Raw genomic sequence first — 27,216 nt, forward strand, 5'->3', positions numbered from 1 at the left:
TAATAGTATTAGTATTCATTTCAGTTCTCAATTTTGTCTTATGTTATAAAACATTTCATAAAACTGAAAGAAATCAAAACATTTAGATCAGTATTACACAACAGACCTTTCTGTAATTACTTAAAAATTCTATATCTTCACTATTAGCCAGTAGCCATATGCAGCTATTAAGCACTTGAAATGTAGTTAGCGTGCCTTGAAGATCGAATTTTTAATTTTGTATCATTTAAAATGTAAATATCCACATGTAGCTAGTGACTACTGTATTGGACAGCACATATCTAGACTGCATTATCTGATAAAGTCAGGCTATTCAATGTAAGAAATAAAATTTCTTAATAGCATGACATTATCAAATGGCCTATAACTGACAAATTTATTTCTAACTCCTTTAAACCCTTAATAAATCCCTGATTCTCTAATCACTCAGGAACAACTGGGAAACTTTTCTTACCTATCATGAATACTTAGTGCTAAAAACAGAAGCACATATTTGCAAAAAGAAAACAAGTGATTTTGTTACCCCATGGAAGATGGGAAACAAGGTGGGAAATCAAGGTGAATTTCTCTGGATATTCTTAATAAGTAAAGAAAATTTCCTTTCAGCAGAAAGAGCATATTTTTAATAATCCCTTTAGAGAACAGTCTTAAAAAAGAAAAGCAGGGTCACGAAAGTGAACTGAAAATACTGATACAGAGCTGTAATGATGCGGTATATGAATACTGAAAATAAATAGCCCTAAAATCTCTCTCCAAAGACAGAAACTTAATAATCCTGGATAATATTACTCTCACACTTAAAACAGGAGACAAAATTACTGATGCCACAAAGGTTTTCTTCCAGGAAAAAAAAAAAGATTTCCTCAAGACATATATGAAACTAGAAAAAATTATTGATTTCATTTTTCTCCCAGTATAGTGGGTCTAGGATATGGATTCTGGAATCAGATCCAGGTTCCAACCCTATCACTTACTAGAGCTAATTTAGAGATTACAATAAATTACATAATCTCACTAAAAGTTTGTTTCCCAAGTATAAAATGAAAAATACTATTTACCTATTTGTATTAAGATTTATATAAGAAAGCATTCAAGGAATCAAATGGGAGCCTAATATACAAATGGTGCTGTAATGAACATACATGTCTTTACACAAGTTTCTCTCTTTCCCAAACAAAACAATTATTAGTCAATCTCACAACTTTGTTATCCCTCTAGAGCCTACCTTTTCTTTGCCTATGATATCCATCAGTCTCCCAGGAGTAGCACATAATATATTACAGCCTTGTACTATTTGTCGAATTGAATGCCCCAACTGGGTTCCCCCATATGTGACAACTGCTCTTACACAAGTCCTATTGACAATAAAAATAAATGTCATTTTCTAGTTGCTTGAAAATTAGTCATTTGTTTTTAATGAGATGTAAAATGAAATCCATAAAGCAAGAGCTAATATATTCAACATTCTTTTACAATTCATCCCAGAAAGTTGAAAAGCTGCAGGAAAAAAATATTTGCAACCTGTCTGATAGAGCTCTTCAAAAACAATGATAAACACAACCAACACCCACACAACGGGCCAACAACATGAACAAATGTCCATTAAAAATACAAATGGTTTTTAAACACTTTAAGTTCAATATTACTTTTAAAAGCAAAAACAAAACAAAACAAAACAAAGGAGGTCTAACAAAATTTTCCCTCAAGTGTGATAATGCCATGTTAGCCAGTGCAGGGAAATTGGCACTCTGAGGGATAAACTGATACAATCCCTTTCACAATTTTAGTCTCTATTAAAATTTTAAAACTTATTTTTCTCAATAAATTCACATATAGGATTTTCCCTTCAGATATGTCCCCACAAATGGGTAAAGATGACTGTGTAATATATTGACTGCTAACATGATTCTTAGTATCAAAAGACTGAAAACTATCTAGTTGTCTAACAATAAAAAACAGAATTATAGGCCTTCCTTACAAAAGAACTGAGCATCTATAAAGAGGAGTACAGTTCTATAGTAAGCGTTAGCTCCAACATATACCATTTTTTTTTTTAAAGGGTGGCAACCAAGCTTAGTATGCTAAGATTTGTCGAGAGGAGAATTAAAGTGTGTACATATGCACCAGCTCTTTCTATACTATTTCACATAAAACTGGTAATAGTGTGTAAACTTTGAAGAGGAGGATTAAAGATAATTAGATACTTCTCAGTTTTTTGCCACAAAAATGTTCCAACAAATATCCACATACTAATACACATTTTGTGCATACATATTATCTGAAATATCATTATTGTTTTGTTTAAAAAAAAAAACTTTTATCTTTTACTTGATTTAAAAGCTTGAAGAACAACACAGTACCTGGGGGTAAGAAATAAACACTGGTATAAGCAATGTACATCTACTTCTTACAAAAGATCTGTCAAGGTTGACATTAAAAAAATTTCAATTTTTCTCCTCTAATTTTAAATAAACTGATTTATACAAAATAAAAGGTGAAGGTTCTAGATAGAAAGCTCTTAAGAATTGTACAAAAAAACACTAATATACCAACAGATAAATGGGTAGATAGCAAATGAATAATTCACAGGGAAAATGTACAAAGCATTCAAAATGTAGTTCAACCTCTCAATAACCAAATAAATGAAAACATGAAGATAGCTGTAGTGATTTAAAAATACATACACAAAATCTTCAATATGCCTTCCTTCCTAAATGTAGATCCTAACTCCCTTCCTCCAAAGATGTGTGCAAGGCTGGCTTCATAGGTATATAACCTGTGCAGTCATATAGAGTCCTATGCTTAAAAAAGACCTGAGCCTGGTTTAATATTCTATTTGCTGCTTTAAAATTCATCATAATTTTTAAACAAAGGACCTTGTATTTTCATTTTGGGCTAGTTCTCACAAATTATATAGCCAGTCCTGAGTATGAGCTAGACTTAGTGACCTGCTTAGTAACGAACAGAATATAGCAAAAGTGACTGCAACTGTCTTACAAAAGTCACAGAAACCTCCTCCTTGCTCTTTCTCACTGACCTTTCAATCTAAGTGAAGCTAGCTGTCATTTCCTAGAGACAACCATTCTTACAGAGAGATCCAATAAAGCCAGATGACTGTAATTCTAAATGACATCTTGTCTGCAACCTCATGAGATGCCAAGCCAGAAACATCCAGCTAAAGTGTTCCTCAATTGCTAACCCTCAGAAACTGTAAGATAATAATATGTATTGTTTTGAGCAACTAGGTTTTAAGGTAAGCAGCAACAGATAACTAATATAATACCAAATAGTGGCAAAGTGTATAGTGAAGTTAACATTTTCAAATACTGCTGGTAGAATGCAAGCTTTAAAATAACTTCATATTCTTTAACATTAAATTTATAAGTAGAAAAGTTTATAAACAAGCTGTTCATTAAAGCAAGAACTGCTTTTATTTATAGTAGCCCCAAATTAGAAACAACTTAAATCTCCCAAATAGAGAAATAAAATACAAACACATGGACAATCTTACAGTCATTAAAAATTAGGTCTGATTGTTAAATAAGCAGTTATCCATTTTACAAAGTTATGTGTTAAAGAAACATTAACACAGAAAATTATTAGGGATAGAAAATTATTAGGAACACCATAAACTCATTTTTAAACATATACTTAAAGACTACCAGAAAACACATGAATATGTACACTGTCTTATCGTTCTACTTCTTCTATCATTATCTAATTTTTAATAAGCATTTTAAAAAATAGATTCTATAAACAAGATTATGAAAAAGTCAACTTCAGTCAAGTAACACCAAATTAAATTATATGACTGCATTCTTATTCATGTACTGAGTTTTTCCCAAAATAAATACAATAATTCTCTAAAGAAAAACTTGTGAGTGGCATTCCAGATGTACTTACCCAAAAGAAAATTTTCTGGCTTCCAAATAGATTTGATTGATCAACTCTCGAGTTGGTGCTACAATAATACACTCTGGTTCCTGAAGTTCTTTAAAACGACTGGCAGTTATTCCATCACGCATCATATGAGCCAAAATTGGCAAGAGAAATGCTGCCTAGAAGTTAAATTGCATAACTTACAAATCTATAGGGCATCATCCTTTTCCCTATGGCAACCTATTCCTCATGTCTTTATATGCTTTAGCTTCTTCTTTCATCTTTTTGATAAATTTAAAATGACAAAGGGAAATTTTTATTTCAATGAGTTTCTAACATTTTGGTCGTCATGCTCGTATTATAAAATATAAAATGTTTGATAAAGTTAATCTATCTTATGAAACTATCTTTTGTGCTTTAAAAAAAATAACACAACCAAAGACTCTAAATAAACAAACATTAACTTATTTTGAGAGGTTAATGAGGAATGTAGCATTTATTCTAAATGATTCCTTTTGAGGTAGAAATAAAATCAGAATGCATGACAAAAGTGGTCCACAAAGCAGAGCAAAAACTGGGAAAGCATTCATTTGGATTACTAAACTTATCATCCTTGTAAAAGTTACATATGGCAAGAGTAACTTTGTGCTACAGTTTTCTTATTAAATAAGACACTAAAATCTACCACCAAAACCACATTTAAGTGACACATTAGCTGCTATACTATACAGCTTATTTTCACTTATTTTCCTTTCAACTCTACTATGGAGGACTTTTAAGACTAATATATAGTATGAGGGAAGACTATGATCCTGGAAATGACAGTCTTTAATGCTCATCTCATGGAACCCTATTTAATTCACAAATCTCACAGTTTAGTCCTAAGACCAGCTTGGTCCCATCAGAGTTCTTTTAGAATTAGCATAACCAGAGGTCACTTCATACTAAGGACCAGGTACTGTACATAGGGAGAAGGCGATGGCACCCCACTCCAGTGCTCTTGCCTGGAAAATCCCATGGACAGAGGAGCCTGGCGGGCTGCAGTTCATGGGGTCACAGAGTCGGACACGACTGAGGGACTTCACTTTCACTTTTTACTTTCATGCAATGGAGAAGGAAATGGCAACCCACTCCAGTGTTCTTGCCTGGAGAATCCCAGGGACGGAGGAGCCTGGTGGGCTGCTGTCTATGGGGTCGCACAGAGTTGGACACGACTGAAGCGACTTAGCACTGTACACAGACAACAACAGTACACACAGCTATTTCTCATTCTCTTGACTCCAAAACTGTATCAGCTATCACACTGTTATTGTTAGTCACTAAGTTGTGTCCAACTCTTTTTGACCCCATGGACTACAGTACGTCAGGCTCCTTTAACTATCTCCCAGAGTTTGCTCAAACTTATGTCCATTGAGTTGGTGATGCCATCCAGCTATCTCATCCTCTGTCGCCCTCTTCTCCGCCTGCCTTAATCTTTTCCAGCATCAGGGTCTTTTCCAATGAGTCAGCTCTTTGCACCAGGTAGCTGAAGTACTGGCGCTTCAGCATCAGTCCTTCCAGTATATTCAGGGCAAATTTCTTTTAGGATTGATTGCTTTGATCTCTGTGCTGTCCAAAGCACTCTCAAGAGCCTCCTCCAGCACCACAGTTGTTCTTTGGCTTTCAGCCTTCTTTAAGGCTCTCACATCCATACATGACTACTGGAAAAACCTTACCTTTGACTGTAAGGACCTTTGTAAGCAAAGTGGTAAATTTCTGCTTTTTAATATGCTGTCTAGGTTTGTAGGAGGAAGTATCTTTTAATTTCGTGGCTGCAGTCACCATCCACAGTGATTTTGGAGCCCAAGAAAATAAAATCTGTCACTGTTTCCACTTTTTGTTTCCCATCTATTTGCCATGAAGTGACAGGGAAAACTTTACATTACATAAATTATTTTTTCCCTTGCTCTTATAATCAAAGGTCTTATAACCTTTGGTGCTTTGACTCTCAGTTGTTTTGTTTTAAATATTATGTCCCACAGAAGGAGCTGAATACACTTAGAGATTAAACATCTATGAACTGCAAAATACTACTCTAGAAAGAGTTAAAAATTCTTTCTTCAAAAGCACACAAACTTCAATAAAACCAGAAATCAGAGGCAAAAACATGAGTATTTATGACAGTTCACTAAAATCATCTACTTGGGAAGAACCAAAGTTCAAAAAGTGATAGTTTGAATACTGGGCAAAATATATGTAGCGAAGTGACTTACAGTCTTTCCAGAGCCCGTCTGAGCACAAGCCATCAAATCTCGTCCTCCTTGTATAATAGGAATACTGTATTTTTGCACAGGAGTAAGCTTAGTATAACCAGCTTTAGCAATGTTGTTATTCAGTGTCTGACAAAGATTAGCTTCTTCAAAAGTCTAAAAAAAATCAGGGGGCAGTGGTTAAATTCCATGTATCATACACTAGTCATTCCATAAACATACTCCATTTGAATTAGTTTCAAGTTGTTAATTCTACTTTATATATGCATATGCCCCCATTCAAAAGTAATATCTAGAACTTGTACGCGATTACTTGATAGAATTAAGGAATATTCCATACAGAAAATGGCTCTAAAAACTTGTTCAGCCCCCTTAAAACCTGTGAGATACAAATAACTCTGATCAATAAAAATGGTTCATTATCAACAGGGGACTCTGGGATCCCCCATTCCTTAGAAAAATCACTCCCCTAAGATGCACTTTTTCACATACGTAGAAAGCAGAAATATTGAATCTTTAGGAAAAGTATCCTTTTTAATAAATTTAAATCAAGTTTCCATCCTAGTTTGAGGAGGTGGGGAGGAAATATAGTACCCTCCCTTTCAACACAGCAATTAATTCTAATGTAGATGTTAGATATGATTCTAAATTTCCAACCTAAGACATCAAATTCTAAAGATGAAATTTTTGTATTCTTTAATATCAACGTAAAGAAATGTGCCAAATTTTTAAAAAGCAAAGTTTGCCTCACAGTCATTACAGAAACAATTATTGCACTGACCAGAATTGCTGGTGGTGGATCATGTCCAGATACTTCTACAAGAATAGTATCATATTTGTCAAAGTTTATGCCTGTCTGATAATGTGCAAAGATGGAGTCCTCATCTTCAGGTGGAGGAGGTGGTATGTAGGTCACTTTTGGTCCTTAGAATTTAAAAGAAAATTTACATTATAAGGACTAGAATAAAAACAAGAGAGAAAACAGACGAAAACCGACAAACTCAAATTTAAAACAACATGCAAATTCCTGGGCTTCCCTGGTGGCTCACTGGAAAAGAATCCACCTGCCAAATGCAGGAAACACAAGTTCACTCCCTGCCACAGGAAAATCTCACATGCCACAGAGCAACTAAGCCCATGCGCAGCCTGTGCGCTAGAGCCCAGGAGCTGCAACTACTGAGCCTACGTATCACAACTTCTGAAGCCCGTGCACCTTAAAGCCCATGCACCTTAAAGCCCATGCTCTGCAACAAGAAACGCCACCACAATGAGAAGACCGCAACTAGAGAGCCCTCACTCTCCGCAACTAGAGAAAAGCCTGTGTAGCAACGAAGACCCAGCACAGCCAAAAGTAAATAAATAAAATTACAAAAAAGTTCCCAGTGTTTACCATTAAAGTTTTTACTTCAAACTTTTAAAGTTATCTCTTTAAATATTCTGCATTTGTATTAAAATGTAATATACATTTCTGTGGATCACACAAAAATTAATATACCTTGAGTGTCACCACTTTCTCCTCCTTCAGCTTCTGACTTCCAAGAATCTTAAAAGGAATCAAGCCAAAAAAAGACAAACGTTTTTTAAAATTGAGGGGTAAAACAATACTCACTATAAAAATCAAATACCTTATCTAAAGTAAAACTTACTCTTTCCAGAGCCTGTAATTACTTCTTCATTTAAACCTTTGTAACCACCTATTAAAGAAATACACAGTGACAGTCAGTCAATATACAAGACTGTGTCTATCTTTATTTTTGTTGCTTGTCTTCAAAGAGAAAAAGTTCTAAACATGGATGGTCCCCTCAAACAAATAATACTTCAGACAATTAAGATAAATAGAATCCTGAATATTTTAAGTTCCCTTAGCATTTAAAATGCTGACTTTATGCAGGTTACAATGTTATAATATATTAGTATCTTCTTGTTTAAGCTGTTATGTCTCTTTCCTATTCCTATATTCCTCAACAAAGGAATATATTTTCTAACAGGAACTAAAAGACCATCTCTGTTGAGATGTCCCCACTATAACCTATAGGCTCTATGATTTGCTAGAACTCAGAATACAGTCATAACTATGGCTGTGACTTACTACACAGAAAAGATATGGAGCAAAATGAGCAAAGGTAAAAAGGGTATGGAGAAAAGCCCAGAGAAGACCAAGTGCAAGATTTTAAGAGTCACTCCCACTGGTGTTATACAGGTCAAGTTGTGACAACATGTTGAAAATGTTTACCAGAGTAATCAATTAGAGATTCAATATCCAGGAGGGGCTGATAAAGCAGGCAGGAACCTTCTGCCTGGCATGTACCAAATTTCCCAACTCCCAGAAGAAAAGTGGGTATTCATTATAAACCACATTGTTATACAAACCATTTAGGTACAGTGGACCACTCACACTGGTTAAGGGTGTTGAGATCCCTCCCCAAATCCAAGTTCCCAAAAGTCAGGGAAGGGTCTTATAAGAAGGACTTTCCAAGAACAGTCAGGCCTATCATGTTAACTCTTTTTCACACACTACCTTTCTGGTTTCTAGACAAGGAGTCATTGATTGTGCCACTTCCAGGTACTATCACAAAAAGAATAAGGACTGCATTAGATTTGAAAGGCTGCTGCTGCTGCTGCTGCTAAGTCGCTTCAGTCGTGTCCGACTCTGTGCGACCCCATAGATGGCAGCCCACCAGGCTCCGCCGTCCCTGGGATTCTCCAGGCAAGAACACTGGAGTGGGTTGCCATTTCCTTCTCCAGTGCATGAAAGTGAAAAGTGAAAGTGAAGTCGCTCAGTCGTGTCTGACTCTTAGTGACCCCATGGACTACAGCCAACCAGGCTCCTCTGTCCATGGGATTTTCCAGGCAAGAGTGTTTATATAGCATTTTTATATGTGCACTCTAATTTTCTTGTCCTGTATGTCCACAGGTCTTCAAACCCCTTTTCAAACAAGATCTAAGAATTTGTATAAAATATGGTTTAGCCATTAATCTTTTTCTATAATGAAGAAACCAAGAATTTGAAGGAGTGAAGCAGGGAAAAGTGGTTCAAGGGAGTTGCCACTCTGAATGCTCTCAGACTAATAATGATCTCAGAATTTTTCAGAGATATTAAACAAGCTTTATTGTTTTACTAGTCTGGAAAATATTTTAACTATTATATGAAATTTAAGCATTTTTAACTCTGAGATTTTTTTAGTAATATAAAAGTATCTATACTGAATTTTCTTTATCCCCTACACCAAGCTAATTATCTCATAAGATCCTTTTATTTTTTATAATAATTTCAATTATTTTATTTATATATCAAGAAAATGTCAAAAATTACCTAATGAATATGCAATCAACTTCACTTGAGTAAACAAATCTTCATCAAGCGATTATACTTAGTTAATTGCATTTCTTTAAACCTTTAAACTGCATTTGTAAATTTAATACATACCGTTCTAAACACTTTAAATGCTTCACCTTATAAGCAAAACCTTTCCAAGCTTTCAGTTCTCTTAAATATTGCAACAATTTTATAAGTCAAAAGTCAACCACAAATTTTTGTTTGAAAACTGTATGGTTATGTCTCAGATTCTGTAAAATGCTAAATTCTCTAAAACTGCAAACAGTAGTTTTTAAAAATGAATTACCTAAATTGATATAATATTCAATTTATTTAAATAGTGATAGTGAAGTTGCTCAGTCGTGTCCGACTCTTTGTGACCCCATGGACACCAGGTTCCTCCGTCCATGGGATTTTCTAGGCAAGAGAACTGGAGTGGGTTGCCTTTTCCTTCTCCAGGGAACTTCCCAACCCAGGGATCTAACCCAGGTCTCCCACACAGTAGACAGATGCTTTACCGTCTGAGCCACCAGGGAAGTCCTTATTTAAATAAAACCACTCTTTTAAAACAATGAGAATTATTTAAGCATATCTAAAAGGTGTAGAATAAATTATGTGAGGCATTATGTTACAATTCTGGTTCAGAGGCAGATGTTCTTAGAAAGTTGAAGTTGTTAAGGCTTTGGAATTGTAGCAGGGAGAGTAAAGATATATCACGGATGGTGAAAGTAAGACTATGTAAAATGTCTTACAATCAGAATTTTTCTTTGATTTAAAAGGAAAGGAGTAAACAGAAGCATATGAAAACCCTGGCTCCTCCAAGATCATAGGGCAGTTGATTTTTCTGTATTAATCTGTAAATGTCAAAACAATTTTAAAAATGAACAGTTACTTGTGTTTGTAATAGAACTTTCTCTGAAATGTTCTAGATGGTGACAGTATATAGGAGATCAGGAGTCCAAAATAGAGTGCATTCACAGACTTTTTGCAAAAGGTTAAACATTTTTCAACAGAAAGAAAATGAAACAAATCCTCTGAGAAAACGATACACTTTAAGAGTTAGAGTGTTATTATGTTGCTAATGAGATCAAGGTGTTTCTCAAGTCTCTATCAGCCATACCAAAATGTTTCATATATTGAATCAAAGTGATTGGGAAATAATGGCTATAAATTTACTGAGCTATATTTAAATATTCATGTTTTCTTTTCATAGTAAGAAAAATTATTTTAATATAAGAATCTGTAAACATAGATTACATCTCAGTCTTTAATATTTGCATGGTAACTCCCATTTTATGGTTATATTATTTATTAAGCAGTTATTTATTGATGACTTTTAGGTGATTTTCAGTTTTCACTTATCATAAATGAAGCTTCAGTGAACATCCTTTTACATGTATTGAGCATATATACCTATAGTATATAATGGAATTGTTGGATTAAAGAGTAGTAGTAAACAACTGGCTTTCCCTGGAGAAGGAAATGGCAACCCACTCCAGTATTCTTGCCTGGAAAATCCCATGGACAGATGAGCCTGGTGGGCTATAGCCCACAGGGTTGCAAGAGTCAGACACAAACACAGCAACTAAACAACAAAAGTAAACAACTTCTCCAAACTGGCCGTGCTGTGTACTCCTCGAAGTATGTAGAAAAGCAGCAACAGTTACCTTTAACTTCAAAAATTAAACTTGGATTACAGTCATTTTAACCACTTACAGGTAAACCAAGTAAGAACTCACCTCGTCCACTTCCACTACCACTTCTGCTTTGGAAAGTGTCACCATTATCTGTAAGGCATTGTTTTAAGAATATTTAGAGAAAACACAGCTCCTCTTCAAGCACATAAAACATATAGCTATTTCTTTTCAAATACTGAGTGATTTCTCAGGATTCCTAGACCCTTAACCCACCCATCTCCTAATTCTATATTAAAACCTTTTTCTCATTTGAACATTTTGTTTAAACACTTCATTTTTTTAGGGCAATTTCAGGTTTCCAGATATTTCCAGTCCTCACACCTGCATATTCCTGACCTCCCCATAATCAACACTCCCCACAAGAGAGGTATTTTGTTACAGTTGATAAACCTAAATTGGCACAACATAATCACCCAAAGTCCATGGTTTACATTACAGCTCATTCACGGTACTGTACAGTGTTTTTTATGTTTGCAAAAATGTATCAAGGCATGTCTCCATCATTATAGTATCATACAAAGTAACTTCACTACCCTAAAAATTCTCAATGCTTTGTCTGTTCATCTCTTCCTTGAACCCCTAGCAACCACTCATTTTTTTTCGCCCCTCTTCTTATAGTTTTGCCTTTTCCAGAATGTCATACAGAGCTGGAATCATACAGGATATGGGCTTTTCAGACTGGCTTCTTTCACTCAGTAGCACATATTTAGAGCTTCCCCTATGGCTCAGCAGTAAAGAATCTGCCTGCAATGCAGGAGTCACAGGAGACGCAGGTTCAATCCCTGGGTCAGCAAGATCCCCTGGAGGAGGGCATGGCAACCCACTATAGTATTCCTGTCTAGAGAATCCCATGGACAGAGGAGCCTGGTGAGTCCATGGGTTTGCAAAGAATCTGACACAACTGAAGTGACTTAGCATGCACACAGTACGCATTTTAGGCTCCTCCATGTCTTTTCAGGCTTGATAGCTCATTTTTCTTTAATACCACAGTTGATTTAACTACTTTTAAACATTTTCATCAACAGAATGGTTTTATTTTTTCACTTTCTCCTCAAATCCCCTCAGAATCCTTTCTTTGAAACCAAAGGAAACTTCATTTTCCTTCTTCTAACTAAAAGTATAATTTATATCTAACAATAATTAACTGGTAGATAAGGAAGAAGGAATAATTCAGAGTACACATTTTATGAGGGAGGGAAAACTGTCCACGTTCTTTTTCCCTACAAATCTAAAAAAGCAGCGACAATCATGAGCCAATCTAATATACTTAAAAATATATATTAGGTTCAATAATCCTAGACCTAAAAGCAAATGTAAATGATTAATATTCAGTAATAAATTCTATTTCTCACCTGCACCACTTAATGCTGATCTTCTAGAACCAAAAATGCCACCAGAGCGCTGGGTCCCCTCATCTTGTTCATAATTGCTATCTAGATTTCCAGATAAAAAAATTAGATTATGTTACTTTCTAAAACTTTTAAATCATGCAGTAAACAGAAAAAAATCAATTTATGGTACCGAAAGTTAAAAAGATGCAAGATAAAATAAATTTAACAGGAATCATAGTATTTTTGAAGTATCACACAGAAGGAATTTTCCATAAATTATTTCCTTCAATTATAAATTACTTTCTCAAAATTTTACTAAAATTATCTTTAAAAGTAGTCAGAGCTAATACTACACCAAAATATGATATAGGCAAATTAAATTACCTTTGAAAAACAGCACTGTTACTGTCCCTCAAAATTTTACATTACATAATCTTACTGCTTATTCTCCAGAATTTCATCGCTTGGTACCCACTGCACTCAAATCAAACTTTATCGGTCTTAAACAGCAACCCACTGGATCTCTTCACTTTTTAAAAAGTGACAATTCACTAATCTGCTACACATCTATTAAATCATTAAATCTTTTATGTTTTTAGTTTTACTATTCTGTTCTCCTCTGTTAAGAGAGACATGCATTCCAAAAGTGACTTCAGGAGACAATATCTTAGCACCAAGGAAAGACGACTGGAAAAATTTAGGTAGAAAGCCACACTGGTATAAGAAGGTATAATGGGAGGCTGAGTCATGAGAATGCCACTTATTTTAAGGTCAGCCATCTTTATCAAAGCTCTGAAATGCTTCACAGCATGTAATATTAAAGAACTGCATCACACAAACTGTTAGAAAGATTCACATATTCTCATTTAATCTATAAGGAATTACATGTGTCTATTTTTACATAGCATAAGTGATTATATACCAGCCACTATACTAAACCATTCCCATATAGTCATAACAATCTTATATGTGATAGGTGTTATTTTTAATCATTTCCTTAATAAATGAAGCACAATATTCGCAATCCACTACTAACTTGGACTTCCTAAACCAAATCCTCCACGGCAACCTCGGAAACTACCTCTTCCACCTCTTCTGGACGATCCTGAAGCTTCTGAATCATTTCCGTCTTGATAACCTATAATATTAAAACACAAACGACACAAAAACCAACAAAGCAATCTTGGGGACATGGTGGCCAAGTTAATTTAAGCCTTGCATAATTCAATGACTTTAATATTTTAAGCCATCAACAGATAGTTACTAAAGAGAAATGCTGTATTTGACCTATAAATGCTCAACTTTACCAGTAAATAGACAAAAGCTATGTTTTAAAAAAAAAATCCACTATTTGCTTTGCGAACAAAACCTAAAAATGACTAGAAAGAAAAAGTGACACCTATAAACACTGCGGTGTTGGTGAAGACTCTTCAGAGTCCCTTGGACTGCAAGGAGATCAAACTAGTGAATCCTAAAGCAAATAACTCCTGACTATTCATTGGAGGGACTGATGCTGAAGCTGTAACTCCAATACTTTGGCCACCTGATGTGAAGAACTAACTCGTTGGAAAAGACCCTGATGCTGGGAAAGATTGAAGGTGGGAGGAGAAGGGAACGACAGAGGATGAGATGGTTGGATGGCATCACCAACTCAATGGACATGAGTTTGAACAAGCTATGGGTGTTGGTGATGGACAGGGAAGCCTGGTGTGCTGCAGTCCACAGGGTCGCAGAGAGCCTGAGTGACTGAACTGAACTGAATGTCCTGAAAATATCAATTAATTCTAACTGTTCTAATATGTCATTTAGGATCTCTGTTGCCTTACTGATTTTCTGTCTGGAAGATTTGTGTATACAAATGACCAATACACACATGGAGAGCTGCTCAACATCACAGTCATTAGGAAATGCAAATCAAAATCTCAATGATACAAGGATATGTTGTGCAATACAGAGGATACAGCCAACGTTTCATAATAACTATAAATGGAGTATAACCTTTAAAAGGTATGAATCACTGTTTTGATACTTGTAATTTACAAAATATTATATATCAACTATATCTCAATTATAAAAAATGATAGATACCACTTTATATCCATTAGAATGACTACAGTCAAAAAGACAAACACTAACAAGTGTCACCAAAAGAAATGTACTTGAATGTTCAGAGCAGCAGTTTCAGAACAGTCCAAAACTGTACAAAATCTGAGTACCCACCATTAGCAGAACAGGAGAACAAAAGAACACTATATAGCAATAATGATCTTCAACTGCAACCAACAATAAGACAATCTCACAATTACATTAAGAGGAAGCTAGACACAAAAATATACTATGTGATTCCATTTATATTAAGTAGAAAATTTTTTAAAATGTATGCTGCTAGAAGTCGGAATAGAGATTAACTGGAAGGGCAGTGCTATATAATGACTAAAAATAAGCATGAAAGGGGTTTTTGAGGACCTAGTAATTTCTACTCCTGATCTGCGTGCTTGGGAAAACAGAGAACCCAGGTGTTTTCAGTTACTGAAAAATCACTGAGCTGTATACATTTATGAAATATGCACCTACCTGTTCCTATATGACATTATACTTCAACATAAACTTAGATACAGTTCTATTTATTTACACACACATCTATTTACCGAGTGACACCGTGTCACACACAAATTTTCTACCTTCAAATGTATACATCTAAAGAAAATAACAATCAGGGACACCCTATTAGGCAACCTACACTAGTCAATAAACCAGGATCAAGTACAAAGAGCTGCAACTGGCTTTTCACTGCTTCACTTAAATATGAATTAAAATGATTTAAAGAAAACTGAATAGTAAGCAAGATAATCATTGTTCTGCAGAAAACCAAAAAATTTAAAAAGAGCTATGTTTTAGGAACATTAGTGTCAAAACTGCTTGTTAAAGGGGGAAGGAAAGCAATATTGAAAGAGGAGTCTGTTTCTTGACTAAATGTCCACCCCATCATTGCAGGGACCCCTGCAATTGCCTTTAAAGACTCAGCTTACGAGACAAATAAGCCATCCCTCATTCACCAAATTCCTACACCCCCCTCACAACTCAACCAAGGCTATAGTGAAATCCACAGCAAGTCTCAGCTTCACTAGGAAGGCCTGCTATTCAATGATCTATTCAATGAGCCAATCATCTCTAATAGGCAAGGGGAAAATATATCTCCAAGTTGCAGCAAAAACTATGATGTATCTGATGAATCTAGTGCAGCTCCAAAAACTAAAGTTCTATCATAAATATATTTTCACACTTGTAGCAATTATATAAGCTCACTGTGGTTTTTCGTGGATATTGTTGCTATTTTAACATGTCTGCCTACAGATAATCCAGAACTGAGCACTTTTATACCATCTCACCTCAAGTAGAGGCAGGATTAGCAAGTATGGTAATTAATCTACAATTTCTCCCTTCTCCCATATCTCCAATGTTCCTCCTGACAGACAAAGACATTCCAGTTTATCTATACTGTGACTGACCAAGATTCACACAGTCCCACCTTTCGTACTTCATAGAACACTCTGGTGGTCTTAGGAAAAGACAAATCTAGTGACATCAGAAAGCAGGAGACACACCTACTGAATATTAACTCAAATATTAATAGCATAAAGGATATGTCAAAGCGTTTTTCTTGAAAGGTTTTCACCACCAAAATTTTTCTTTCAGCTCTTCCAAAATCAATTTTTCAGTTTAATTTCTGTCTTAAGTACAAGTTGTTCCAAAACATGGTCCTTACCGCCTCTCTTGGAAAACCCTCTGTTCCGTGTTTGATTATCTTCACAGTCATTACTAGACTCTTGAATAAAAATTTAACATGTGAATAGCATCTAAATAATTATTGAAGTAGTACTGTCACAAGAGAAATTACTGAGAAAAATAAACATATTCATAAGCTAACATATGAACAAAATTTTAAATTTTAAAATAACTATAACAACAAAATATAAACACATTATTCAGTCAATTCTTTTTAAAAATCACCTAATATACCTAAATACTAAATGTTAACCATGTATCTGTCAAGTTCTGAGCACAGCCAAAAAATAAGAATTTCACAAATGTCATGAAAGAGTTTCAGAAATATCTGAACAGTTGAGTACTCAAATGGATCTCAGAAATGCATAACTATTGTATTTATAATGTCATCATTATTTCTGTAAATTGTCTTTCTTAATAAACCTGAGACATTAGTGTTTTTTTTTAATATATGCAAACTTTCCCCCATCCATCCTAATGGAAGCATTTGGGGCTATCCTGGCTTTCTGTTCTCGGTGACATTATTAACTAACATTACCAGAGTTTCTACATAGTAGTATGAGGATCACTACACTGAAGGATGACTAAAAAATATCAGGAAAGTTGGTTAAAAATAAATTATTAGAACCCACCCTAGAGAGATTCATTTTGAATGTGCAGAGTGACATCAAGGAATGAACAATTTTTCTAAATTAAAAAATTATACATTATTGATATAACTTTAAGTAATAACTTTAAGCTTTCTAGAAGATTCCAATAAAGCCATATTTGGAAAATACCAAGATGGTTTCAAGGAATCTTTGTACGTATCACTAACATTTAGTACCACAGAACTTTAGGTCCCAGTGATGACATATGTAGCTAAACAGATTAAAAGCTATCAGTTGTTTATGTACAAAAGTACTAATCTACTCAATTAATATTGATTTATAATAAACAATGACCCACAGCTCTTGTTGCAGGCTCCTATTTGAGCTGACATCAACAACTGAAAATATTCCTGAAGAGTCATTTAATATCAAGACCACCTTCTCAGAAGCAAGATTTCATACAAGGGGATTGAAGAGGAAAAAGAATTCTGGAAAGATTCTTAGAATAATCTGGAATAATGGAATTATTATTTGATGATATAATTCATCATCATCTGGAATAATGATGATGGTAGCATTTATTGCCATATATGAAAGAAAACCCACCTCACATAACCTTTGGCCAACTGTTCTCCTAAAACAAACTTACAGTTATTTTGACCACACTGAGAATTAAAATAGGCTAATGCCAACTAAGGTCCGTCTAGTCAAGGCTATGGTTTTTCCGGTAGTCTCACATGTATGGATGTGAGAGTTGGACTGTGAAGAAGGCTGAGCGCTGAAGAATTGATGGTTTTGAACTGTGGCGTTAGAGAAGACTCTTGAGAGTCCCTTGGACTGCAAGGAGATCTAATCAGTCCATTCTGAAGGAGATCAACCCTGGGATTTCTTTGGAAGGAATGATGCTAAAGCTGAAACTCCAGTACTTTGGCCACCTCATGTGAAGAGCTGACTCATTGCAAAAGACCCTGATGCTGGGAGGGATTGGGGGCAGGAGGAAAAGGGGACGACAGAGGATGAGATGGCTGGATGGCATCACTGACTCGATGGACCCAAGTCTGAGTGAACTCTGGGAGTTGGTGATGGACAGGGAGGCCTAGCGTGCTGCGATTCATGGGGTCGCAAAGAGTTGGACACAACTGAGCAACTGAACTGAACTGAGTGACATTAGGAGAAGTTGGGTGAGGAGTACAATTACATCAGAGGCAAGCTGAAGGAAATCTTCTGTACTATTTTTGAAACTTTTGAGTCAAATGATTTCAAAATAAAAAGTTATTTAAAAAGAAATAATCTCTGTAGAGTTAAAAATAAAGTTAAGCACAAACAAAAATGAGATAATGATCCCAAGATTACTTATAATCTATTAATTATAGAAAAATAATGTAATAATAACACATAAAACTTAGTATCCATCTGACACTCTTCTAAATGAATTCTATTTTAACTTTTTAAATCCTCACAAAAACCTTATAAGGTGGTTAATATCCTCAATTTATAAACAGAGAAAAAGAAATACAAAGTTAAACATGCTTTTTTAAGATAATACAACTGACAGGAAGAGAAGGATCTGGGTCTCAAATCCCAGGTGTCTGATTCCAAAATCTAAGCTTATTGCTAAACTGGACCAGCTAAGGGACAAAAGATACAGGAAAAATAACCAAAAAATACACTATGTATCTGTGTGCAGAGAAGTTATAAAGACTCCATAGATCAGTGGTTACCAAATGAAAGAAGCATCAGAGTCAGCAGGGAGGCTTTTAAATACAGGATCCAGGGCCTCACTCAAATTCCTCATCAGGTTCTCTTGGAAAGTATTGTTAATTATTGTAGTTTATCTTCTGCTAACAATACTCTATTCTCACCATTTTCAGTATTCCTCCAAACCAGAGTGTCAGGACCTTTACATAAATGTCTTTGTTCAGCAGTGATCCAGTCTCATGAATCCTTTTCCACTGGAAATACTTATTTGAGTCTGAATAAGGACCTACATGGGCTTCCCTGGTGGCTCAGAGGGTAAAGCATCTGCCTGCAATGCAGGAGACTGGGTTCGATTCCTGGGTCAGGAAGATCCCCTGGAGAAGGAAATGGCAACCCCCTCTAGTACCCTTGCCTGGAAAATCCCATGGACGGAGAAGCCTGGTAGGCTATAGTCCATGGGGTTGCAAAGAGTTGGACACGACTGAGCAACTTCACTTAAGGACCTACATGCCCCAAATTGTACTTATATATGAAAGTGAAATTTTGCTTCCTGACTTGTTCTACTATCCTTTTTCTTAAGGTAACACAGCATTCAAAAGTTGTACTTCATAGGTTAGTTAAGATAGATGACAACAGCCCAGATTAGGAAGGCTGAATTCTTGGTTAAGGCTCTGCCTATACTGCTTTGGTCACAAAGAGTCGGACACAACTGAGCGACTGAACTGAACTGAATTGAGAGTGCTTTGAGGCTTCCGTGGTGGCTCAGCTGGTAAAGAATCCACCTGCAATGCGGAAGACCTGGGTTGGGAAGATCCTCTGGAGAAGGGAATGGCTACCCACTCCAGTATTCTGCCCAGGAGAATTCATGGATGAAGCACAAGCTGGAATCAAGATAGCTGGAAGAAATATCAATAACCTCAGATATGCAGAGGACGCCACCCTTATGGCAGAAAGCCAAGAGAAACTAAAGAGCCTCCTGATGAAAGTGAAAGAGAGTGAAAAACCTGGCTTAAAACTCAACTTTCAAAAAATGAAGATCATGGTATCTGGTCCCATCACTTCATGGCAAATAGGTGGAGAACAATGGAAAACAGCGACAGACTTTATTTTCTTGGGCTCCAAAATCACTGCAGATGGTGATTGCAACCATAAAATTAAAAGACGCCCACCCCTTGGAAGAAAAGCTATGACCAACCTAGACAGCATTAAAAAGCAGAGACATTACCTTGCCGACAGAGGTCCATCTAGTCAAAGCTATGGTTTCTCCACTAGTCATGTATGAATATGAGTTGGACCATAAAGAAAGCATAAAGAAAGCTGAGTGCCAAAGAACTGATGCTTTTGAACTGTGGTATTGGAGAAGACCCTTGAGAGTCCCTTGGACTGCAAGGAGACCAAACTAGTCAATCCTAAAGGAAGTCAGTTCTGAATGTTCATTGGAAGGACTGATGCTGAAGCTGAAGCTCCAATACTTTGGCCACCTGATGCAAAGAATTGACTCATTAGAAGACCCTGATGCTGAGAAAGATTGAAGGCAGGAGGAGAAGGGGACGAGAGAGGATGAGATGGTTGGACAGCATCACCGACTGGATGGAAATGAGTTTTAGCAAGCTCTGGGAGTTGCTGATGGACAGGAAGCCCAGCATGCTGCAGTGCACGGGGTCGCAAAGAGTCGTACATGACTGAGCAACTGAACTGATAGCTGCTTTATAAAACCATGTTTAAATAAATCAGAGCTGGAACAGATTAAGACACTTAATTTTATTTTCTCCTTAACATGTATTCTAGACACTAAATTCTTAAGTCACTACAAAAAACAGTGAACTTACCTCTCCAGAAACCAGAGCTATCACCTTCTTCAAACTTGTTATTTGAAAAACCTACATGAAACATAAAATTAAACTTGCAAATTTCTGAAAACAATTACCTGAATCAAATGACCAAAAACCAATTTCTTCTGCAGAAGAAAGAGAAACAGAGAAACACACACCTTACAGGGACTGATAGTTATGATGTCCCTTTAAAACTGTATAAATCGCATACAACTATATATATAAATAGTGAATGAGAATGCATATACATTGTATGACAACTTCTGCCTTGTGTCAGTTTATTAAGATTAAAATACCAGCCAATCTTTTATTACCTGAAATGTTACATATTCCTCCATATGTACATGAGTGAAACATGGGTATACATGTGCGTATCTCACTATAACCACTATGTACTTTCCATTCAAAACATCAAATTTTTATGAATTTTATAAATTATACTCTCATCTGCTGGAGGACAACTAAATTACAATCCAATATCATATCATTTTTCCCTTCTCAGTATCAAGGAGATTCTGCCAACTTCTGTTTATAATATTTTAAAAACAATTTCACCAAAGTCTGCTTTCAAATTTCTCATTTAATAAAACCTTGTGTCTAGATCTATGCATCTCTGGAACATATAGATGTAGCTCTAAAATTCACTTTAAAAACATCCATCAGTAATATTTCATACATCTTAAAAAATATGAGTCTTAATAAAATGATCTTTACTGAAGTGATACTCAGGGTATCTGAGTAACTACAAGTTACTTAGATAATGTAACTTAAAATTAAATGTCAATATGCAATGTCTATCAATCATGATCTAATTTAAATAATAAAATATATTAAATTACAGCTTCAGTAGTACAGAAACTAATCAATTACTCTTTGACAGACATTAAATTTATATGCAAAGTGTCTACATATCAAGTCATTTAACATCTCAGGCTCAACAAAATCTCATGTCCCAGCATTAAACTCCAGAGACATTTAATATACAATTAGCATATAAAAAAGTAAGTATCCATATATAGAGGCCCGCCATATATGACCTCTATATATGAATGGATAACACTTTTTCCTTAAGCAGATATATAATTTCAAAGTAAAGGTAGTCCCTACAAAAAGATTATATATAACAAAACAGATTTTTTGGTTATTTTATTCATTTAAATATTTGCAATCTTTGAAGTTGGTTCAGAAAAGGATTATACTCTACTGCCCTCTACAACTGCCCCTTCCCCTCCATACACCTTTCCCAGAAAAGTCAAGTGCTGAGTCTCCAAAATGCTTGAGAAGTCTTCCATCTACACACTATTGGTTTTGATCTTAAACTGTATGTAAGTTCTACTTTATGGTTTTTAAATTTTTTTAGAAACAAAATGCAAATTCAAAACTTCTACTGGTTCTTCTGGAGAAGGAAATGGCAACCCATTCCATTATTCTTGCCTGGAGTATCCCACGGACAGAGAATCCCATGCCAGAGAATCCCCCTGGCAGGCTACAGTCCATGGGGTTGCAAGAGTCAGACATAACTTAGTGACTAAACCACCACCACCGGTTCTTTGTTCAAGTAAAGATGGAAACTCAGGTTCACCCGGAAGTATAAGATAGATCTCTTGTTGCAGGAGAGGACAAGGAAATCATGAGTAGAGGAGAAAAGACGTGGGGTTCAGATGTGGGGTAAATCAATTTGACGAGATGCTGCAGCAAGTAGCACGGCTATTAAAAAGGAAACCAACCAAGAGAACTAAACAGAACAGCAAACATATCCAAAGCAGCATAAAGTTTTGCTCTAAACTATGATTACGAAAGTGAAAGCACTCCTTTGCGATCTCCATAAATTCTTGGGAAAGGCACACACTTCCTATGTATGCTAAAAGGAAACAGAATTCAAAGACTATAAGGTGTCACTTAAGTTTCAATTGAAAGACATCATAAGCAGATTACCTCTGTTTCCAAAACTCTTTCCAACTCCAAAACCACCCACTGTGGACGTATTCTCTCTTTTATTAGACTCACCAGGATCTGAAAAAGTTCAGATACAATTAAAAATTTTTTAAAGTATAAAATCAAGTGTGTCATCAATAACTAGGAATTAAATGAATCTGTGTGGTAAGGGAACTTCCAAGGATGAGGAGAGAGGGTTACAGGAACTTATAAAATTAAAATATATCTGCAACTTCTTTTTTAAAAATTCTTACATTATACCAAACTAAAAACGTAAATATACTACTGCTGAAATACAGCTCTCAACTAGTTGCTATTTTACTAGAGAACTTTAACCAAGAAATTAAACTCTACAATTGAACTCTATTCAACTCTGATCTTCTATATATTGAAACCTCACCCTGACAGATCCAGCTATTTACATTATACCTCTATGTGAAAGTCACTGCCAATGAAAACTCTATACTCTTGTCCTGTAATTATTCATTTTTTAAAAAAACATTTACCATTTATTTGGCTGCACCAAGTCTTAGTTGCATCATGAGAACTCTTAGTTGCAGCATGTGGGATCTAGTTCCCTGACCAAGGATCAAACCAGGGCCACTGGTATTGGCATAGAGTCTTAAGTCACTGGACCACCAGGGAAGTCCCGATTCATTTTTCTAATACTTAATTCATTCTCAATCTACTTTTTAAAATTAGAATTAAGAAGGAGCTATATAATAATGAAAAAATGCTAAGAATACCACTTCCCTTTATCTCCCACTCCTTCATAGTATTTCCCTACATCAACCGTCTTAGTTTTATATCCCACTATACAACTCGGACTTCCCTGGTGGCTCAGACAGTAAAGCGTCTGTCTACTGTGTGGGAGACCTGGGTTCGATCCCTGGGTTGGGAAGTTCCCTGGAGAAGGAAAAGGCAACCCACTCCAGTTCTCTTGCCTAGAAAATCCCATGGACAGAGGAACCTGGTGTCCATGGGGTCGCAAAGAGTCGGACAGGACTGAGCGACTTCACTATCATGCAACTCTGAACATCCAACATTTTAATTCATAAAACAACTTCCCATCCTCCACACTGTGAACTTCTAATATGTTCTATTTCCTACATGCTATTCCTTCAGCATGACATTCCTTGCTTTCCTATTTTTCCTAGCAAAATTCTTACAAAAGCCTGATTCAAAACCCACCTCTTCGGTGAAGTCCTCCTTCAGTCCTCCAACTGTAATCAATTCATCAATCACATTCCCACAGCATACTATGTGTATCTCTTTTTAAGCAATACTTCTTTCCATGTGCTTCTCTACCACTAAATTAAGAATTTTGAGGGCAGACTTTCTATGTCAAGCAGCACAGTTATTTAAAACAAACTTAAAGCACCCAAAACATCATAAATAGCCACTTTAAATTATCACTAGGATAATTATCACTATCTTGTGATTTTCACAAATTGTCTTCCCTACATCTGTAATATCCTAATACAGAGGAGCTAAGAGATCTGTGAAACTCCTAATGCCACATGTAAAACTGTGTATATGCAACTATCAGTATTTTTATCATATTCTAAAAAAAGCACGTGATTCAGAAAGTTAAGGCTTTTTAAGCCATACTTCACAGAAGATAAAAAGCTAGTCAATATATATGTTAGGTAATTAAAAGTCAATTTTAGAACCATGTTACTAAATATATCCAAGTTGTGAGAAAAAATACCATAGAGATTGAAACGAACTAGAATGTTAAACTGAAATCATTTGGGAAAGGTGTGGTTCTTCTATAAATTTCCAGGATTATATGCAGTATTAAAGATAACTTTTTTCTTAAATATTATCAGAGTACAGTTAATTTACAATTTTGTGTTAGTTTCAGGTATACAAAGTGATTCAGTTTACATATACATATATTCATTCTTTTTCAGATTTTTCAAAAATAACTTTTTAAAGTATCAATATTCACAGAGAGTTTTGATCAGAAATTTAATGTATTTAAATCTACAACGTAACAATTCATAGTAAAATCTCAGTGACGGTTTTCTCATTTAAAAAGGCTCTATTCAACAATGACTAGAAGTCTGCATCAAAAAATATCATTCTAAATTAGGATTTTAAAATATATCCAAACATTAAGCAGTTCCCTGAGTGTCATATTAAGGTATTTGTTACTGCTTAGTAGTAGCAAACAAAATTTACACTTGAATCTCTAAGCAGAACTACATGGTCCAAAATATTAATGCCTCTGACTTAATATGCAGGCTTAAAAATAAAAATATATATATGCATCTTCAACAAATTTCATTAGCAGAAGAAATATGTCAAAACATAAAATTCACACTTATGTTAACTCTATCTTAAAAAATTAAGTTTTCCAAGTAACAAATGAAATACCATATACCAACTTTCAGTTGCCAATGAATAGAAATATATAGAAATACCAAAGTTTTTCAAAAAGTAACATTTAATATATTGAAGAATAAGTGTCATGTACATTTAAAACTACTGACCCTAGCTTACGGCACCCCATAAGAGAAATTTATTTAAAAATCCATATGACCATTTAAGGTTCTAATAATATTTTGTTGCACTATACTAAAATACAGTGTAGAATATTTTCAGCATTTTAATAACAAATCTAAAAATGGAATGGAGGGAAATATTTTGCTGAGTCGTTATCTGTCAAATCTAGTGCTGATTGCTCTAAAAGTGACAATAAAAACTTGGAATTTTGGGAAAACAACCTCTTAATACTAGCGAGCTAACAGAACTGTTTCACATCCTGCCTTTTCTTGAAAAACATAAAACTTAAGAAAGAGGTCCTTCACATTCTAGTCTCTGGAGTTTCTCTCATTCCTCCCATGCCAATTGGCAACAAAAACCATCAACACATTAAGCAGCAGCTCTGGGAAGCAACTCTCTTTAATCAATCTACCCATCTAATAAATTCAACTGTTTCCTACTATCTTAAAAAGAGAGTGAAAAGAATACTGGTATTAAAAAAAAAAATGCGGTGTTAGAAAGTGATCTAGTTTCATTCTTTTACAAGTGGTTGACCAGTTTTCCCAGCAATAAAAGCAAAAATAAACAAATGGGATCTAATTAAAATTAAAAGCTTCTGCACAACAAAGGAAAATATAAGCAAGGTGAAAAGACAGCCATCTGAATGGGAGAAAATAATAGCAAATGAAGCAACTGACAAACAACTAATCTCAAAAATATACAAGCAACTTCTGCAGCTCAACTCCAGAAAAATAAACGACCCAATCAAAAAATGGGCCAAAGAACTAAATAGACATTTCTCCAAAGAAGACATACGGATGGCTAACAAACACATGAAAAGATGCTCAACATCACTCATTATTAGAGAAATGCAAATCAAAACCACAATGAGGTACCACTTCACACCAGTCAGAATGGCTGCGATCCAAAAATCTGCAAGCAATAAATGCTGGAGAGGGTGTGGAGAAAGGGAACCCTCCTACACTGTTGGTGGGAATGCAAACTAGTACAGCCACTATGGAGAACAGTGTGGAGATTCCTTAAAAAATTGCAAATAGAACTACCTTATGACCCAGCAATCCCACTTCTGGGCATACACACCGAGGAAACCAGAATTGAAAGAGACACATGTACCCCAATGTTCATCGCAGCACTGTTTATAATAGCCAGGACATGGAAACAACCTAGATGTCCATCAGCAGATGAATGGATAAGAAAGCTGTGGTACATATACACAATGGAGTATTACTCAGCCATTAAAAAGAATTCATTTGAATCAGTTCTGATGAGATGGATGAAACTGGAGCCGATTATACAGAGTGAAGTAAGCCAGAAAGAAAAACACCAATACAGTATACTAACACATATATATGGAATTTAGGAAGATGGCAGTGACGACCCTGTATGCAAGACAGGGAAAGAGACACAGATGTGTATAACGGACTTTTGGACTCAGAGGGAGAGGGAGAGGGTGGGATGATTTGGGAGAATGACATTCTAACATGTATACTATCATGTGAATTGAATCGCCAGTCTATGTCTGACGCAGGATACAGCATGCTTGGGGCTGGTGCATGGGGATGACCCAGAAAGATGTTATGGGGAGGGAGGTGGGAGGGGGGTTCATGTTTGGGAATGCATGTAAGAATTAAAGATTTTAAAATTTAAAAAATAAAAAAATTAAAAAAAATAAAATAAAATAAAAGACAAGGGAACCTCAGATGGTTTCCCAATATAACTCCTTCATTCCTTGTTAATGAGAATTTACATTTAAAAAGCAAGAAATTTTCATATGTGTGTGTTTATGTGTGAGTGCTGGTTTTATTTTAAAGTTGAACCAGACCAAAAGCAGGAGCAGAACTTTAAAGCAATTTGTATGTCATAATTTTTCTTTTCTGAATATATTTGTTTAGATTTTTTCAATTTGCAATAAAAGCAAAATAAAATGTAAATTAAATCTAAAAAAAAAAAATGCATCATCCCAACACAGTCTACTGTACACTAAGTTATATCAGATTTACCTTGCACTAATCTGCCTCTTGAAAAACCTATATGCAGGTCAGGAAGCAACAGTTAGAACTGGACATGGAACAACAGACTAGTTCCAAATAGGAAAAGGAGTACTTCAAAGCTGTATATTGTCACCCTGCTTTTTTAACTTATATGCAGAGTACATCATGAGAAACGCTGGGCTGGAAGAAACACAAGCTGGAATCAAGACTGCTGGGAGAAATATCAATAACCTCAGATATGCACATGATACCACCCTTATGGTAGAAAGTGAAGAGGAACTAAAAAGCCTCTTGATGAAAGTGAAACAGCAGAGTGAAAAGTTGGCTTAAAGCTCAACATTCAGAAAATGAAGATCATGGCATCTGGTCCCATCATTACATGGGAAATAGATGGGGAAACA

At 35.4% G+C, this 27,216-nt stretch overlaps 1 protein-coding gene across 2 annotated transcripts in view; it reads right to left on the minus strand.

Moving 5' to 3' along the window:
• The window catches only part of DDX4 (DEAD-box helicase 4), a 76,762-nt gene that overhangs the window by 18,622 nt on the left and 30,924 nt on the right, over window positions 1-27,216 (minus strand). Inside the window, exons 5-16 of one of the 2 annotated variants that reach the window (XM_027980068.3) lie at window positions 22,314-22,391; window positions 20,376-20,426; window positions 16,239-16,298; window positions 13,509-13,610; window positions 12,494-12,574; window positions 11,184-11,231; window positions 7,775-7,822; window positions 7,624-7,671; window positions 6,910-7,052; window positions 6,132-6,284; window positions 3,904-4,058; window positions 1,226-1,355 (exon numbers count right to left, since the gene is read on the minus strand). In XM_027980068.3, coding sequence (XP_027835869.1) covers window positions 1,226-1,355; window positions 3,904-4,058; window positions 6,132-6,284; window positions 6,910-7,052; window positions 7,624-7,671; window positions 7,775-7,822; window positions 11,184-11,231; window positions 12,494-12,574; window positions 13,509-13,610; window positions 16,239-16,298; window positions 20,376-20,426; window positions 22,314-22,391 — 1,097 coding nt within the window. The remainder of the gene's footprint in view (window positions 1-1,225; window positions 1,356-3,903; window positions 4,059-6,131; window positions 6,285-6,909; window positions 7,053-7,623; window positions 7,672-7,774; window positions 7,823-11,183; window positions 11,232-12,493; window positions 12,575-13,508; window positions 13,611-16,238; window positions 16,299-20,375; window positions 20,427-22,313; window positions 22,392-27,216) is intronic. The other variant, XM_042233781.2, reaches the window with a different exon arrangement.

This window comes from Ovis aries, chromosome 16 (genome assembly GCF_016772045.2).
Source record: "Ovis aries strain OAR_USU_Benz2616 breed Rambouillet chromosome 16, ARS-UI_Ramb_v3.0, whole genome shotgun sequence".
NCBI classification, from domain to species: domain Eukaryota; kingdom Metazoa; phylum Chordata; class Mammalia; order Artiodactyla; family Bovidae; genus Ovis; species Ovis aries.